The following is a 16,932-nucleotide window of genomic DNA, read 5'->3' as shown; positions in this document are numbered from 1 at the left end:
GTTTGTTGTTTTTGTGTATTTTTTGTTTCGTATTGTTTGTTGTTTTTTGTGCATTGTTTGTTATTTTTTGTGTATTGTTTGTAGTTTTTTGTGTATTGTTTGTTATTTTTTGTGTATTGTTTGTAGTTTTTTGTGTATTGTTTGTTGTTTTTTGTGCACTGTTTGTTATTTTTTGAGTATTGTTTGTAGTTTTTTGTGTATTGTTTGTTGTTTTTTGTGTACTGTTTGTTATTTTTTGAGTATTGTTGTAGTTTTTTGTGTATTGTTTGTTGTTTTTGTGTTGTTTGTTTTTTGTGTACTGTTTGTTGTTTTTTGAGTATTGTTTGTTGTTTTTTGTGTATTGTTTGTTGTTTTTTGTGTACTGTTTGTTGTTTTTTGTGTATTGTTTGTTGTTTTTTGTGTACTGTTTGTTGTTTTTTGTGTATTGTTTGTTGTTTTTTGTGTATTGTTTGTTGTTTTTTGTGTACTGTTTGTTGTTTTTTGTGTATTGTTTGTAGTTTTTTGTGTACTGTTTGTTGTTTTTTGTGTATTGTTTGTTGTTTTTTGTGTATTGTTTGTTGTTTTTTGTGTATTGTTTGTAGTTTTTTGTGTACTGTTTGTTGTTTTTTGTGTATTGTTTGTTGTTTTTTGTGTATTGTTTGTTGTTTTTTGTGTACTGTTTGTTGTTTTTTGTGTATTGTTTGTTGTTTTTTGTGTACTGTTTGTTGTTTTTTGTGTATTGTTTGTAGTTTTTTGTGTATGTTTGTTGTTTTTTGTGTATTGTTTGTTGTTTTTTGTGTATTGTTTGTAGTTTTTTGTGCACTGTTTGTTGTTTTTTGTGTATTGTTTGTAGTTTTTTGTGTATTGTTTGTTGTTTTTTGTGTATTGTTTGTTGTTTTTTTGTGTACTGTTTGTTGTTTTTTTGTGTATTGTTTGTAGTTTTTTTGTGTAATGTTTGTTGTTTTTTGTGTATTGTTTGTTGTTTTTTGTGTATTGTTTGTAGTTTTTTGTGCACTGTTTGTTGTTTTTTGTGTATTGTTTGTAGTTTTTTGAGTATTGTTTGTTGTTTTTTGTGTATTGTTTGTAGTTTTTTGTGTATTGTTTGTTGTTTTTTGTGTACTGTTTGTTGTTTTTTGTGTACTGTTTGTTGTTTTTTGTGCACTGTTTGTTGTTTTTTGTGTATTGTTTGTAGTTTTTTGAGTATTGTTTGTTGTTTTTTGTGCACTGTTTGTTGTTTTTTGTGTATTGTTTGTTGTTTTTTGTGTACTGTTTGTTGTTTTTTGTGCACTGTTTGTTGTTTTTTGTGTACTGTTTGTTGTTTTTTGTGTACTGTTTGTTGTTTTTTGAGTATTGTTTGTTGTTTTTTGTGTATTGTTTGTTGTTTTTTGTGTATTGTTTGTTGTTTTTTGTGTACTGTTTGTTGTTTTTTGTGTATTGTTTGTAGTTTTTTGTGTATTGTTTGTTGTTTTTTGTGTATGTTTGTTGTTTTTTGTGTACTGTTTGTTATTTTTTGAGTATTGTTTGTAGTTTTTTGTGTATTGTTTGTTGTTTTTTGTGTATTGTTTGTTGTTTTTTGTGTACTGTTTGTTATTTTTTGAGTATTGTTGTTGTTTTTTGTGTATTGTTTGTTGTTTTTTGTGTATTGTTTGTTGTTTTTTGAGTATTGTTTGTAGTTTTTTGTGTAATGTTTGTTTATTTTTTGAGTATTGTTTGTAGTTTTTTGTGTATTGTTTGTTGTTTTTTGAGTATTGTTTGTTGTTTTTTGTGTACTGTTTGTTGTTTTTTGAGTATTGTTTGTTGTTTTTTGTGTATTGTTTGTTGTTTTTTGTGTATTGTTTGTTGTTTTTTGTGTACTGTTTGTTGTTTTTTGTGTACTGTTTGTTGTTTTTTGTGTATTGTTTGTTGTTTTTTGAGTATTGTTTGTTGTTTTTTGTGTATTGTTTGTTGTTTTTTGTGTATTGTTTGTTGTTTTTTGTGTATTGTTTGTTGTTTTTTGTGTATTGTTTGCTTGTTTTTTGTGTATACTGTTTGTTATTTTTTGAGTATTGTTTGTTGTTTTTTGTGTATTGTTTGTTGTTTTTTGTGTATTGTTTGTTGTTTTTTGTGTATTGTTTGTTGTTTTTTGTGTACTGTTTGTTATTTTTTGAGTATTGTTTGTTGTTTTTTGTGTATTGTTTGTTGTTTTTTGTGTATTGTTTGTTGTTTTTTGAGTATTGTTTGTTGTTTTTTGTGTATTGTTTGTTGTTTTTTGTGTATTGTTTGTAGTTTTTTGTGTATTGTTTGTTGTTTTTTGTGTATTGTTTGTTGTTTTTTGTGTATTGTTTGTAGTTTTTTGTGTACTGTTTGTTGTTTTTTGTGTATTGTTTGTTGTTTTTTGTGTATTGTTTTGTGGGTTGTTGTGTGTATGTTGTGTTTTTTGTGTATTGTTTGTTGTTTTTTGTGTATTGTTTGTTGTTTTTTGTGTAGTGTTTGTAGTTTTTTGTGTACTGTTTGTTGTTTTTTGTGTATTGTTTGTTGTTTTTTGTGTACTGTTTGTTGTTTTTTGTGTATTGTTTGTAGTTTTTTGTGTATGTTTGTTGTTTTTTGTGTGTTGTTTGTTGGTTTGTGTGTGTATGTTTGTTGTTTTTTGTGTATGTTTGTGTTTTTTGTGTAATGTTTGTTGTTTTTTGTGTATTGTTTGTTGTTTTTTGTGTATGTTGGGTGTTTTGTGTATTGTTTGTTGTTTTTTGTGGTGTATGTTGTTGTTTTTTGTGTATTGTTTGTTGTTTTTTGTGTATTGTTTGTTGTTTTTTGTGTGTTGTTTGTTGTTTTTTGTGTAGTGTTTGTTGTGTTTTGTGTATGGTTGTAGTTTTTTGTGTATTGTTTGTGTTTTTTGTGTATTGTTTGTTGTTTTTTGTGTATTGTTTGTTGTTTTTTGTGTATTGTTTGTTATTTTTTGAGTATTGTTTGTAGTTTTTTGTGTATTGTTTGTTGTTTTTTGTGTATTGTTTGTTGTTTTTTGTGTATTGTTTGTAGTTTTTTGTGTATTGTTTGTTGTTTTTTGTGTATTGTTTGTTGTTTTTTTGTACTGTTTGTTATTTTTTGAGTATTGTTTGTAGTTTTTTGTGTATTGTTGTTGTTTTTTGTGTATTGTTTGTTGTTTTTTGTGTATTGTTTGTAGTTTTTTGAGTATTGTTTGTAGTTTTTTGTGTATTGTTTGTTGTTTTTTGTGTATTGTTTGTTGTTTTTTGTGTATTGTTTGTTGTTTTTTGTGCACTGTTTGTTATTTTTTGAGTATTGTTTGTTGTTTTTTGTGTATTGTTTGTTGTTTTTTGTGTATTGTTTGTTGTTTTTTGTGTATTGTTTGTTGTTTTTTGTGTATTGTTTGTAGTTTTTTGTGTATTGTTTGTTGTTTTTTGTGTATTGTTTGTTGTTTTTTGAGTATTGTTTGTAGTTTTTTGTGTATTGTTTGTTGTTTTTTGTGTATTGTTTGTTGTTTTTTGTGTATTGTTTGTTGTTTTTTGTGTATTGTTTGTAGTTTTTTGTGTATTGTTTGTTGTTTTTTGTGTATTGTGTTTGTTTGTTTTTTTGTGTATTGTTTGTAGTTTTTTGTGTATTGTTTGTTGTTTTTTGTGTATTGTTTGTTGTTTTTTGTGTATTGTTTGTAGTTTTTTGTGTATTGTTTGTTGTTTTTTGTGTATTGTTTGTTGTTTTTTTGTGTATTGTTTGTTGTTTTTTGTGTATTGTTTGTTGTTTTTTGTGTATTGTTTGTAGTTTTTTGTGTATTGTTTGTTGTTTTTTTGTGTATTGTTTGTTGTTTTTTGTGTGTTGTTGTTTGTAGTTTTTTGTGTATTGTTTGTTGTTTTTTGTGTATTGTTTGTTGTTTTTTGTGTATGTGTTGTTGTGTTTTGTGGTATTGTTTGTTGTTTTTTGTGTATTGTTTGTTGTTTTTTGTGTATTGTTTGTTGTTTTTTGTGTATTGTTTGTAGTTTTTTGTGTATTGTTTGTTGTTTTTTGTGTAGTTGTTTGTTGTTTTTTGTGTATTGTTGTGTGTTGTGTTTGTGTGTGTTGTTGTGTTGGTTGTGTTGGTGTTTGGTGTTGTGTTGTGTTTTTTGTGTATTGTTTGTAGTTTTTTGTGTATTGTTTGTGTGTTTTGTGTGTGTGTTGTTTTTGTGTATTGTTTGTTGTTTTTGTGTATTGTTTGTGGTTTTTGTGTATTGTTGTTGTTTTTTGTGTATTGTGTTGTGTTTTTGTGTATTGTTGTTGTTGTTTGTTGTGTTTGGTGTTGTTGTGTTTTTTGTGTATTGTTTGTTGTTTTTTGTGTATTGTTTGTAGTTTTTTGTGTATTGTTTGTTGTTTTTTGTGTATTGTTTGTTGTTTTTTGTGTATTGTTTGTTGTTTTTTGTGTATTGTTTGTAGTTTTTTGTGTATTGTTTGTTGTTTTTTGTGTATTGTTTGTAGTTTTTTGTGTATTGTTTGTAGTTTTTTGTGTATTGTTTGTTGTTTTTTGTGTATTGTTTGTTGTTTTTTGTGTATTGTTTGTAGTTTTTTGTGTATTGTTTGTAGTTTTTTGTGTATTGTTTGTTGTTTTTTGTGTACTGTTTGTTGTTTTTTGTGTATTGTTTGTAGTTTTTTGTGTATTGTTTGTAGTTTTTTGTGTATTGTTTGTAGTTTTTTGTGTATTGTTTGTTGTTTTTTGTGTATTGTTTGTAGTTTTTTGTGTATTGTTTGTAGTTTTTGTGTATTGTTTGTTGTTTTTTGTGTATTGTTTGTTGTTTTTTGTGTATGTTTGTAGTTTTTTGTGTATTGTTTGTAGGTTTTTGTGTATTGTTTGTAGTTTTTTGTGTATTGTTTGTTGTTTTTTGTGTATTGTTTGTAGTTTTTTGTGCATTGTTTGTAGTTTTTTGTGTATTGTTTGTTGTTTTTTGTGTATTGTTTGTAGTTTTTTGTGTATTGTTTGTAGTTTTTTGTGTATTGTTTGTTGTTTTTTGTGTATTGTTTGTAGTTTTTTGTGTATTGTTTGTAGTTTTTGTGCATTGTTTGTAGTTTTTTGTGTATTGTTTGTTGTTTTTGTGTATTGTTTGTTGTTTTTTGTGTATTGTTTGTAGTTTTTTGTGTATTGTTTGTAGTTTTTTGTGTATTGTTTGTGTTTTTTGTGTATTGTTTGTTGTTTTTTGTGTATTGTTTGTTATTTTTTGTGTATTGTTTGTTATTTTTTGTGTATTGTTTGTTGTTTTTTGTGCATTGTTTGTTATTTTTTGTGTATTGTTTGTTATTTTTTGTGTATTGTTTGTTATTTTTTGTGTATTGTTTGTAGTTTTTTGTGTACTGTTTGTAGTTTTTTGAGTACTGTTTGTAGTTTTTTGTGTATTGTTTGTTGTTTTTTGTGCACTGTTTGTTATTTTTTGAGTATTGTTTGTAGTTTTTTGTGTATTGTTTGTTGTTTTTTGTGTACTGTTTGTTATTTTTTGAGTATTGTTTGTAGTTTTTTGTGTATTGTTTGTTGTTTTTTGTGTACTGTTTGTAGTTTTTTGTGTATTGTTTGTAGTTTTTTGTGCATTGTTTGTAGTTTTTTGTGCATTGTTTGTTATTTTTTGTGTATTGTTTGTTATTTTTTGTGTATTGTTTGTTATTTTTTGTGTATTGTTTGTAGTTTTTTGTGTACTGTTTGTAGTTTTTTGAGTACTGTTTGTAGTTTTTTGTGTATTGTTTGTTGTTTTTTGTGCACTGTTTGTTATTTTTTGAGTATTGTTTGTAGTTTTTTGTGTATTGTTTGTTGTTTTTTGTGTACTGTTTGTTATTTTTTGAGTATTGTTTGTAGTTTTTTGTGTATTGTTTGTTGTTTTTTGTGTACTGTTTGTAGTTTTTTGTGTATTGTTTGTAGTTTTTTGTGCATTGTTTGTAGTTTTTTGTGTATTGTTTGTTGTTTTTGTGTATTGTTTGTTGTTTTTTGTGTATTGTTTGTTGTTTTTTGTGTATTGTTTGTTGTTTTTTGTGCATTGTTTGTTATTTTTTGTGTATTGTTTGTTATTTTTTGTGTATTGTTTGTTATTTTTTGTGTATTGTTTGTAGTTTTTTGTGTACTGTTTGTAGTTTTTTGAGTACTGTTTGTAGTTTTTTGTGTATTGTTTGTTGTTTTTTGTGTATTGTTTGTAGTTTTTTGTGTATTGTTTGTTGTTTTTTGTGTATTGTTTGTTGTTTTTTGTGTACTGTTTGTAGTTTTTTGTGTATTGTTTGTTGTTTTTTGTGTACTGTTTGTAGTTTTTTGTGTACTGTTTGTTGTTTTTTGTGTATTGTTTGTAGTTTTTTGTGTATTGTTTGTTGTTTTTTGTGTACTGTTTGTAGTTTTTTGTGTATTGTTTGTTGTTTTTGTGTAGTGTTTGTTGTTTTTTGTGTACTGTTTGTAGTTTTTTGTGTATTGTTTGTTGTTTTTTGTGTATTGTTTGTTGTTTTTTGTGTACTGTTTGTAGTTTTTTGTGTATTGTTTGTAGTTTTTTGTGTATTGTTTGTAGTTTTTTGTGTATTGTTTGTTGTTTTTGGTGTATTGTTTGTGGTTTTTGTGTATTGTTTGGTGGTTTTTTGTGTATTGTTTGTGTTTTTTGTGTTTTGTTTGTTGTTGTTTGTGTATTGTTTGTAGTTTTTTGTGTTGTGTTTGTGTTGTTGTGTGTTGGTGTTGTGGTTTTGTGTGGTTGTGTTGTTGTGTGTTTGGGGGTGTTGTGTGGTTGTTTTGTGTGTGTTGTGTGTAGTTTGTTGTGTGTATTGTTTGTTGTTTTTTGTGTATTGTTTGTTGTTTTTTGGGTATTGTTTGTAGTTTTTTGTGTATTGTTTGTTGTTTTTTGGAGTATTGGTTGTGTTTTTTGTGTGTTGTGTTGTGTGGGTTGTTGTGTTGGTTTGTTGTGTTTTTGTGTATGTTGTGTTGTTTGTGTATGTTTGTAGTTTTTGTGTAGTGTTTGTTGTTTGTTGTGTGTGGTTGGGGTTGGTTGGTGGGGTTGGGGTGGGGGGGGGGTGTTGTGTTTGTTTGTTGTTTTGTGTGTGTTGTGTGTGTGTGTTTTTGTGTATTGTTTGTTGTTTTTTGTGTATTGTTTGTTGTTTTTGTGTATTGTTTGTTGTTTTTTGTGTATGTTTGTTGTTTTGTATGTGGGTGGTGGGTGGGGTGTTGGGTGTGTTGTGTTGTTTGTGTTTGTTGTGTTTGTTGGTGTGGGTGTGGGGGGGGGGGGGGGGGGTTGGTGGGGGGGTGTGTGGGGGGTAGTGTTTGGTGTGGTTTGGTGTGTGGGTTTGGGTGGGTTGTGTGTGGGGTTGTTGTGTTGTTGGTGGTTGTTGGTGGGGTTGTGGTGTTTGTGTGTGTATGTTGTAGTTTTTGTGTATGGTTGTGTTTTGTGTGTATGTTTGTGTTGTTTGTGTGTGTTTGTGTTTTTTGTGTACTGTTTGTAGTTTTTTGTGTATTGTTTGTTATTTTTGTGTGTGTTTGTTGTGTTTTTTGAGTACTGTTTGTAGTTTTTTGTGCATTGTTTGTTATTTTGTGTGTATTGTTTGTTGTGTACTGTTTGTAGTTTTTTGTGCATTGTTTGTTATTTTTTGTGTATTGTTTGTTGTTTTTTGTGTACTGTTTGTAGTTTTTTGTGCATTGTTTGTTATTTTTTGTGTATTGTTTGTTGTTTTTTGTGTACTGTTTGTAGTTTTTTGTGCATTGTTTGTTATTTTTTGTGTATTGTTTGTTATTTTTTGTGTATTGTTTGTTTATTTTTTGAGTACTGTTTGTAGTTTTTTGTGCATTGTTTGTTACTGTTGCTTCTCGTTCACCCCCGCGCCCAGACTGGACGGCTGTGGGGAAAAAAAAGCGAGCTTCCTCCTCCTGCAGTCTCAATAGAGATTCTGGTTTATCAGCGTTGACCATCATCACGTCTCGTGACCAGCCCTGCCCCGAGGCTAACTCGCCTATCCTGACGCTTTGAATTGCGTCATTGAACATTGCGTGTGTTCTCTAATCCGCGTGTTATTATTCTTCCCCTCAATGTAATCCCACGCTTTTTTGACGTAAAACATTAATAAATAACTCACTGAAAATTGGACGCTTCAGTGTTTGAGAAAGAATTTAATTGAACATGTACACGCGTATTCGTGTAAGGTGACGTGTTTGTTCATATTTCAAATAGGGCATTCGAGAGCGTTGAATCCACGTTTTTTTAATTCAAAGTAAACACATCCTCTTCGTAATTTTGTCCTCATGACGCTTAGTTCGTCATCGTGAATATGGCATTGCCATGCATCGATCGTACCGTGCACTCTCTAGTGGTAGTGCCTTACGCCGGCGGTCCCATCTCGCAAGGTCAGTCAAGCCCCATCAGCGTTTCGGAAAATATCGACGGCAGAAATGAAGCCCAGTTGACAACCAGTGATGTTGAACGGATGGCTAAAAGAACACGGGACATCATTGCATTCATACATCTGCTGCTGCTCTCAACAAAGCAAGTGCTTAATCCCTGCCATACGGGTGTCTATGTGTGTGTGTGTGTGAAAGTGCAGGAAAGGTCATCGTGATTGCTAATTGTTGATTGCTAATCTTGATTGCTAATCAGCCTGTGATCTGTGTATGCGCGTGTTTATAATTGTTGTTGTTGTTGCAGCAAATCAGCTTCGTACTCCCCGACTGCATGTGCCATTGTGCTGCTCCCTGATTGGACACCACCCATCGCACGGCCATGGACTTCGTCATGAAACAAGCCCTGGGAGGTAGAGTCTCGTGCGCGCGTGTGGCGCGTCTGTCTGTCTGTCAATGCGGGGAGCGGTGGCGCAGCGGTTAGCGCGCCGCACTACGAACCCGGCGACACCGAGATCGATTCCCGCTCGCGGCCAACACCGGTGACGATCATCTGAACCGGTCCTGGGCACAACTCCCCCCCCCTTCTGGATCGACTCAGCCTCAAATGAATACCTGGGTGCGGTGTGTAGTTAAACATCGTCACTACGGGGAGACAAAGGCGGTCGGGCGCGGTGCTGGCCACCAAACCCCCCTCGTGTGTCGTAGCGGCCTTCGTCGGTGCTGCTCGCGAACAGCGCTGGGTACAAAGGTGCTGGTGGGTCTCCTCCGGTTTCCTCCTCCATTCATGGGACAGAGCAAACAGCTCAACGCAGCAGAGCCCTCCTTAAAAATGGTCTTGGGTCTCATTCATCATTATTATGATTATTATATTTCGCGGTGCGCATAACCCATTCAATCAATATAACGAGCAACGAGCGAAATTATTGTCACAGTATGAGCCCTTATTTTATTTTGTAAAAATATTATCGGACGAAGGCCGCGTCGGTCATGGGAATTCATTTGACCAGACTGCACCACGCCGGTTTCGGGCTCGTTGAATGTTTTGTTGTTTGCGCAAAAAATAGACAAAGCAATGCCCAGTGCACGATCATTGACGGACATTTCAGCTCTCGCAACCATCCATCGTTCCAGGCGGCTGAGTGACGGCCTCATCTCGAGCATGCGAACCAATTAACTTCCACGACCCGACAGAGTCTATCGTATCGAGGAGGCGAGTGAGCTTTCAGCCAACACCGGAGCGACGACGATGAAATCGGGGGACGTCACGATAGTCGCGTAACCTCGGAAACGAGGGCTGGGTGTCTTTCTCCACCCTTTTAGGTGGAGTTCATAATGGCCAGGTCAGTCCCGTTGATCCCTTAGTCCCGAAAGTTGTGTATCTCTCACTCCCGTTTTCTACGCGAGTAAGGACGCATTGACGTTGGACGCCTTGGTGTCGTCACGTGAACGAACACGCCCAATCGTGAACGCTTCAGCACCCCCGGCGTGCTGAACAGCGATCGGACGCAGTTGTCCCGCACGGCTCTGAAGCGACGAGAGAGCCGTGAGCCGCGTGCGTTGATCGCAGCAGCTCACGCCTCGTGCTCTGTAACAGCGTTCCGTTGTGTCTTTTTTTCGCGACAAAAAAACCCCCCAACAATCTTCCAATTAGGTGATTCAACAACCGCCGCCCGAAGCTGACGAGCTGCGTTCCTTTGCAGAGGGCATAACTTAAAAAAAATCCTTTAAAAAAACAACACATTGAAAAATAAAATAAAGAATAAATAAACAAAAGGTACGGGCCAGACAGCGCGATAATTAACATCCACCAAGAAGGCCTCTCCACCCCCCCCCCATTGTTGCGCGAGCAGGCCAATAATTTCACTTCAGCGCAGAGTTCCTCCGTGGTATAAAACACGATACATTATATTTCGATTTAAAGCTTTCGTGACTGCAGGAATTCATCTTCTTGGTTCTTTCGGTAAAGTCACGTAGAAGGGAAGTAATAAAATAATACAAATAATAAAATATTTCTCACGAGGTTTCGGCCACAACGCAAGCAGAATTATTTAATTATGTAGTAATTTTATTATTTTATTATTTCCCTTCTACGTGACTTTACTGAAAGAACCAAGAAGACTATAAATTATGTCCAGAGGGGCTTCTTTTCTCGGCTCCGGTGGGGGCAGTGGTTTAGCAGAGGTCTGCACCCCCTCAAACAGCAACGACCACGTCCATCCGGCGCTCGCCCAGCTGCGTTGGTTGGTCTTCCGGCTGCCAAAACGAGCACGTTGCCAGGAGGTCGCACTCACTACCAGAGGTCGCAAACGGGTTTTGATGCCGTACCCGTACCCGGCCGCACCAGGGTCGCAAACGGGTACCCGTACCCGGCCGTACCCGTACCCTACCCGTACCCGGCCGGGTACGGGTAGGGTACGGGTATCAGGTACCCGATTGCGACCTCTGGGATGAAGCCATGTTGCAGGCGCGGGTGGGTTGATTCTAGGAACTTGAATTGTGAGAAGAGACAAGACGTTGGGAAATGAGTGACAAACGGTTACTCACCAGTGACTCACGGCCTACCCGTACCCGGCCGCACCAGGGTCGCAAACGGGTACCCGTACCCGGCCGGGTACGGGTAGCCGGGTATCGGGTAGGGTACGGGTATCGGGTACCCGGTTGCGACCTCTGCTCACTACACACAAAGTGCTTGCCACAAATCAACAGTACCAACTCGCAGCAGCAGGGGCGTTTGGTTAGCCCGTCGGACAAAGACGGTGGTCACCGCATCGCGCGGCGCTTTCAGATGCGTTTCCGCGGCCGTCTGGAACGCTCCTCCTTCCGATATTAGGAAGCCACTGGAGCTATGCACTTTTACATAATCTAGATTGGAGACTCACTTCGTTAGAACTGCTTTTCGTGTTCAGTTTGTTGTCCTTCACCCGCGCCTCCGATTAGCGCGGTTGGCTACGTACGGTGCGGAAGAAGTTCAACACACATACAACGCCCCCTAATCGCCCCCCCTCCCCACTCCGCCTCCATTCACCCGTTTACCAACCTCTAACCTAGACTGACCGTGGTGGTGAAGTATGGTCAAACGCCCATCTCGGACACAGTGTGGGCATGCCTTCATCCGAAAAGAGCTATTGTAAAATATCCGTCCGCAAGGATAAGCGCGGGTTAATAATCTCATTCGCGAGGGCACGGCTTTTTTTTATCTTCTCTCGTAATAATAATTCCCGTGATATTACTCATCCGCCACAACTGGCAGATGAGTCACGCGAGGCGCCGCCACGGATTATCCTTTCAATACGGAGCCTTTCACAACCAATGTTATGATTCGCACAAAATGAGTTTCTATCCGGGATATATCGCAGCGTGGTGGATCACGTCAATGTGCGAAGCAATCACCCTCCACCACCCGACAGAGTCAATCGCATCGAGGTGGCGAGTGAGCTTCTAGCCAACACCCGAGCGACGACGATGAAAACGGGGAACGTCACGACGCTTGTGTAACCTCGGAAAGTCTTTGAGTGACGGTACGAAACAAGGGCTGGGTGTCTTTCTCCACCCTTTTAGGGGGAGTTCATAATGGCCAGGTCAGTCCCGTTGATCCCTTAGTCGCGAAAGTTGTGTATCTCTCATTCCCGGTCTCTACGCGAGTAAGGACCCATTGACGTTGAACGTCTTAGAGTCGTCGCGTGAACGAACACGCCCATCGTGAACGCTTCAGCACCCCCGGTGTGCTGGACAGCGATTCACTCACATTTAACAAGCGGCTTACGTACGACCCGTCACTTGCCGGTTGCCAGCTTTGTGAACGTCTCCTGCAGCCTCGCGCCTTCAAAGGAGATTTTCACAGTTCTGCTAATCGCCTGATGAAACCGTGACGTGTGTACGTTTAACTTCTTTTCGCACCGCACGTACCTATCCAACAGTGCTACATCGGAGGTACGGGTGAAATTACTACAAATTAATGTCCCCCCCCAAAAAAAAATTCAGTTTCTAAATAAATGAACTGTCAATGTGCATGAGGCTCCCGAACGGCAAAACTCACGTGGCAGCGCCGACGCTTTTTAATTGAGCGATTTGTAGTTTGAATGCAGAGCGCGCGATTCCTGGGACATCTGCGTATTAGTGTCTGCAGCGGCGAGTTCCATCAGTCGCGCTGGGTCGTTAACGGCACCCCCCCCCCCCCCCGAATGAGCGGCCACCAAACAAGACCCGAGACGCGTCGTTCACAACAGCTCGTTAGCTCATCTCACACCGCGGCGAAGCGAGTTAAGATTGCGTCCTGGGAAAATGATGAACAACGGGAGGTTTTGTGTGTGCAGAGCGACGCTTTGTTGTTAGCAAGCCGGCGAATGATTCGATGTCGGTGAATGGTGCAAGTCGGAAAATGATGCAAGCCGGTGAATGATTCAAGCCAGTAAATAATTTAAGCCAGTGATTGATTTAAGCCAGTGAATGATTAAAGTCAATGGATTGTGTAAGCATGCGAATGATGCAAGCCGATGAATGATTCAAGCCGGTGCATGATGCAAGGCAGTGAATGATTGAATCCAGTGATTGATTGAAGCGAGTGAATGATTCACACCGGTGAATGATGCAAGCCGGTGTAAAATCATAATAGATAAAGGTGCAGCTCTGAAATTGTTTGCTTAACTATTTCATTTTACCAGGTAAGGCCCACTGAGCTGCATAGCTCTTTTTCAGAAGCGACCAGGCCACAAATGACAGCTCAACGAAGTGGCTTATCACGTGCAAAATTATAGCAGCCAAATTCTCTAAACGCGTGATGTTGATTCTAAATGTGGAGGGAAAAACCGGAGGACCCGGAGAAAAATCCAAGCGACCACGGGAGAGAGAGAGAGAGAAACACGCAACCTCCAAATATACAGCAGCAGGCGTCGTGGTCGGGATCGAACCCACAATCCTCCTGTATACCAGGTGAGGTAGTCAACATCTCGCCACTGCTATCGGAAGGATCCTCCAAGGAGAGGCATCTCTGAAGCGTTCATTGTCCTCTTACTCGTTCCACGCTGACCAGACGTCTAGGAAGAGTTTGGGAGTGCCCACACTTTACCCCACCACACGCGATCCTGCCGATTGCCGAACTTTGGAAAGAGAGAGAGAGAGGCCGAGGAGGGATTTGAGAAACTTGCGCAATTGTTTCTCAACTGGGAAACGGTGGGACAGGTTTCTGAAATAAATAAATAAATAAATAGTGCGTGCACGTAAGGACGTTGAAATTTTTCCAGGCCGTACGCAGCCGACTCATCGACGGTGTATATCGTACGGGCCACGAACACCGTCGTCCCTTTTTGCGGCGGTGCGGTGTGATGCGGTGCGGTGTGGTGATGTGCGGTGCGGTGTGATGCGGTGCGGTGCGGTGTGGTGATGTGTGGTGCGGTGTGATGCGGTGCGGTGTGATGCGGTGCGGTGTGGTGATGTGTGGTGCGGTGTGATGCGGTGCGGTGTGATGCGGTGCGGTGTGGTGATGTGCGGTGCGGTGCGGTGTGATGCGGTGCGGTGTGGTGATGTGTGGTGCGGTGTGATGCGGTGCGGTGTGATGCGGTGCGGTGTGGTATGGCGCGGTGCGGTCCGGTGCGGTGCAGGCGCCACGAAGGACGTGGGGAAGATGCTGGGAGGAGACCAGGCGGAGAAGGACCCCGAAGCGCAGAAGAAGGAGGAGGATCGGAGGGAGGCGCTGCGGCAGCAGGAGGAGGAGCGCAAGCAGAAGCATGCCAAGATGGAGGCGGAGCGGGAGCGCGTGCGGCAGAACGTGCGGGACAAGGTGAGAGGACACGGGGGAGGGGGGGGGGTGTGGTGAGGGAGGCCCAGCCACCCTTCAGAAGATCAGAGTCTTGACTGCGGAAGGAATCCGATGAGCTTATAGATCTCTTTTTGCACAGGTGTCCTGTCCGGGGTCACGAGGTCAGAATGTTCCAACAACAACAACAAACAATACGAAAACACGCTTTTGGAAGTTGGGGCCTGCGTGCACGCTCGAGAATGGTTCCCGATGGTTTTAGTCAGGGTGTGATTTGTCCAATTTTAATAGGCTGGTGGCGTGTGGGGGGGGCATAGAATCGACCAGCGCTGTGAACTACAGTAGAACCCCTCTTAACGACGGTAATTGGTTCCACGAAACCGGTCATTAAGTGATTTGGTCGTTAAGCAAGGGCAGGCCATATTCACTTACTCAGCGCACCTATATTTACACCTCTTTCATGTTTATCAATTATTTATTTCTTGGTTAAAACACTAATTGTCTTCCTCACCTTCTTGTCTTTATTCACGAGCACTTTGGGAGCCGTGATTATTGATTTAATTAAAGTTTAAAGTCAAAATGCACCAAGAATTCAAGAGATGTTTCAACTTCAAAACGCATCAGATAACCTATTGCAAACAATGCCCCAACGGTCATGAATGGACGTCGCTGATTGGCCGAGGCCTAGTCAGAACACTTTGGAGCTCGCCGATTGGCCGAAATTGATGGTCGCGTGTTCGTCGCAAGCCAATCGTTAACAGGGATTGGTCGGTAAGTGCACAACATTGGGCTCTATGGAGGGCCTACACTTCTATACACTATACTATACACTACACTACTATACACTACATTATACACTACTATACACTACACTACTATACACTACACTATATACTACACTACTATACACTATCCACTACACTACTATACACTAGACTATACACTACACTACGATACACTACACTATACACTACACTACTATACACTACACTACTATACACTACACTATACACTACACTACTATACACTATACACTACACTACTATACACTACTATACAATACACTATACACTACACTACTATACACTACACTACTATACACTACTATACACTATACACTACTATACACTACACTATACACTACTATACACTACTATACACTACACTATACACTACACTATACACTATACATTGGGCTCTATGGAGGCCTTTCGTTAAGCGATTAGTCGTTAACAGGCCCGGTCGTTAACAGGGGTTCTACCTTATGGTCAAACAAACCTAATGACCAACACAGCACGGGGAAACCTTAACCAATAATCGATTGACGAAACATGGAACGTAATAATGATACACTATGCAACACGATTTTTGTTCCTGGGTAGTAAGTGTATAATAGCCATTTTCTATACTTTTGAGGCATAAGCAATTATAAAATAACACTTACTACCCAGGAACAAAATGTTTTTTTTTTGTTACACAGTGATTAAACACATATATGTGATCATTTCCCAAAGGGTAATATGCACTTTGAAAGGGCCGTAGACACATTTGGATGTGAGTGTCTGATTTCTTGTGCGAGGAGACCACACACACATTCGCACACACAAAGACAAAGACCCCCCGCATAGCCTTGAAATACTGTTGGGGCAAGTGCTGTTAGCGAGCACCTATTAAGGCCAGAACGGCGCACGAAGGGGGGGGGGGTGGCCAGCACCACGGCCGACCGCCTTTGTCTCCCGAGTCGCGATGTTTACACACCGCATCCAGGTACTCATTTTACGCTGAGTCGACCTAGGGGAGGAGGCCCAGGACCGGTTCGTGTAATCGTCACCGGTGTTTGTGGCCGTGAGCGCGAATCAAACTCGTGTCGCCGGGTTCGTAATGCAGCAGAGCGCTAACCGCGACAGCCCCAACATGGGGCTCGGCTCGGCTGGGCTGAATGCCAGTGGAAAAAAAACCACACGTGCTGTGCTGGTCCCGTGCCAGCACGACTCGGATGTGCGAGTGTAAAAAATGGACCCTGTCAGCGCTGGTGTCCGTTGTTGTGCCCTCCCTCCCCTCCCTCCCGTCCCTCCCGTCCCACCGGCCCGTTGCCGTGCGCAGTACGGCCTCAAGCGGCGCGAGGAGCGGGAGGCGGAGGCCAAAGCGGCGATGGAGGCCGCGTGCAGCGGGGGGCGGCGGCGGCGGCGGCGGGTGGCGGCGTTTCCGGCGGTGTGGCCGGATCCGAGGGCAGCCTCACCCGCCCCAAGCGGGCCATCCCTCCCGGGTGCGGGGACGCTTCCGACGAGGGCCCTGAGGAAAGCCTCTTCGAAGCCTTCCTCAAGTACCTCCCAGGGCCCATCCAGGAGTTTTTCCGTAAATGAGCCAAGTGGCAGCGGGGGGGGGGGGGGGGGGGGGGCGGGTTAAACGGCGCGGTCAGCGTCAAATTTTTTTTTGGCAGCTGACCGGCAGGTGAATTGCAGGTTTTCGAGTTGGCGGGGAGGCGTTTGATTGTGGTTTGGGGGCGGTGTGGGCGGTGTGGTGGTTGGGGGTTTGCGATAAAGAGGTAAACATGGAATGTGTGTCAACCCGGTCACCAATGACTGCACAACAAACAAACAAACAGCAAACAAAACAAGCCCCGTCGCATTACGTTTGTTCCTGGCGATCAATTTGGCCGAAACAAAACAAAACAAAATTCCCCGTCGGTGAGAATCGAGACGATCGGTTTTTTAACACGTAGGCTTTCGCGACCAATATTATTCATTATCAACGTTTTTGGGTTTAAATAACGCGATCTAAACCCAAAAACATTGATTATGAACGATCGGTTTTGACTGTCACGCGACGAGACTTCCTCTCGTGTCGGCGCGGCGGCCGGGAGGGGCCTCGCTGCCACCCTCCGCTGTGCGTGGAGCGGAGG

General features: G+C 40.1%; 1 protein-coding gene across 2 annotated transcripts; it reads left to right on the top strand.

Moving 5' to 3' along the window:
* The first annotated feature begins 8,657 nt into the window (after positions 1–8,657).
* Positions 8,658–16,393, top strand: LOC144727853 (complexin-1-like). 2 transcript variants are annotated; one of them, XM_078607008.1, is made up of 4 exons: positions 8,658–8,688; positions 13,876–14,054; positions 16,134–16,186; positions 16,246–16,393. In XM_078607008.1, the coding sequence occupies exons 1-4, from the start codon at positions 8,658–8,660 to the stop codon at positions 16,391–16,393; spliced, it is 411 nt and encodes a 136-aa protein (XP_078463134.1). The 2 variants fall into 2 exon arrangements, with proteins under 2 accessions (XP_078463134.1, XP_078463133.1); XM_078607007.1 differs by having other exon boundaries at positions 16,134–16,204; positions 16,264–16,393.
* Positions 16,394–16,932: the final 539 nt, after the last annotated feature.

The sequence above is a fragment of the Lampetra planeri genome, chromosome 27 (assembly GCF_965212315.1).
Source record: "Lampetra planeri chromosome 27, kcLamPlan1.2.h2, whole genome shotgun sequence".
In the NCBI taxonomy this organism is placed as follows: domain Eukaryota; kingdom Metazoa; phylum Chordata; class Hyperoartia; order Petromyzontiformes; family Petromyzontidae; genus Lampetra; species Lampetra planeri.
The sequence above is the reverse complement of the archived record's forward strand: the minus strand, read 5'-3'. Positions and strand labels throughout refer to the sequence as shown.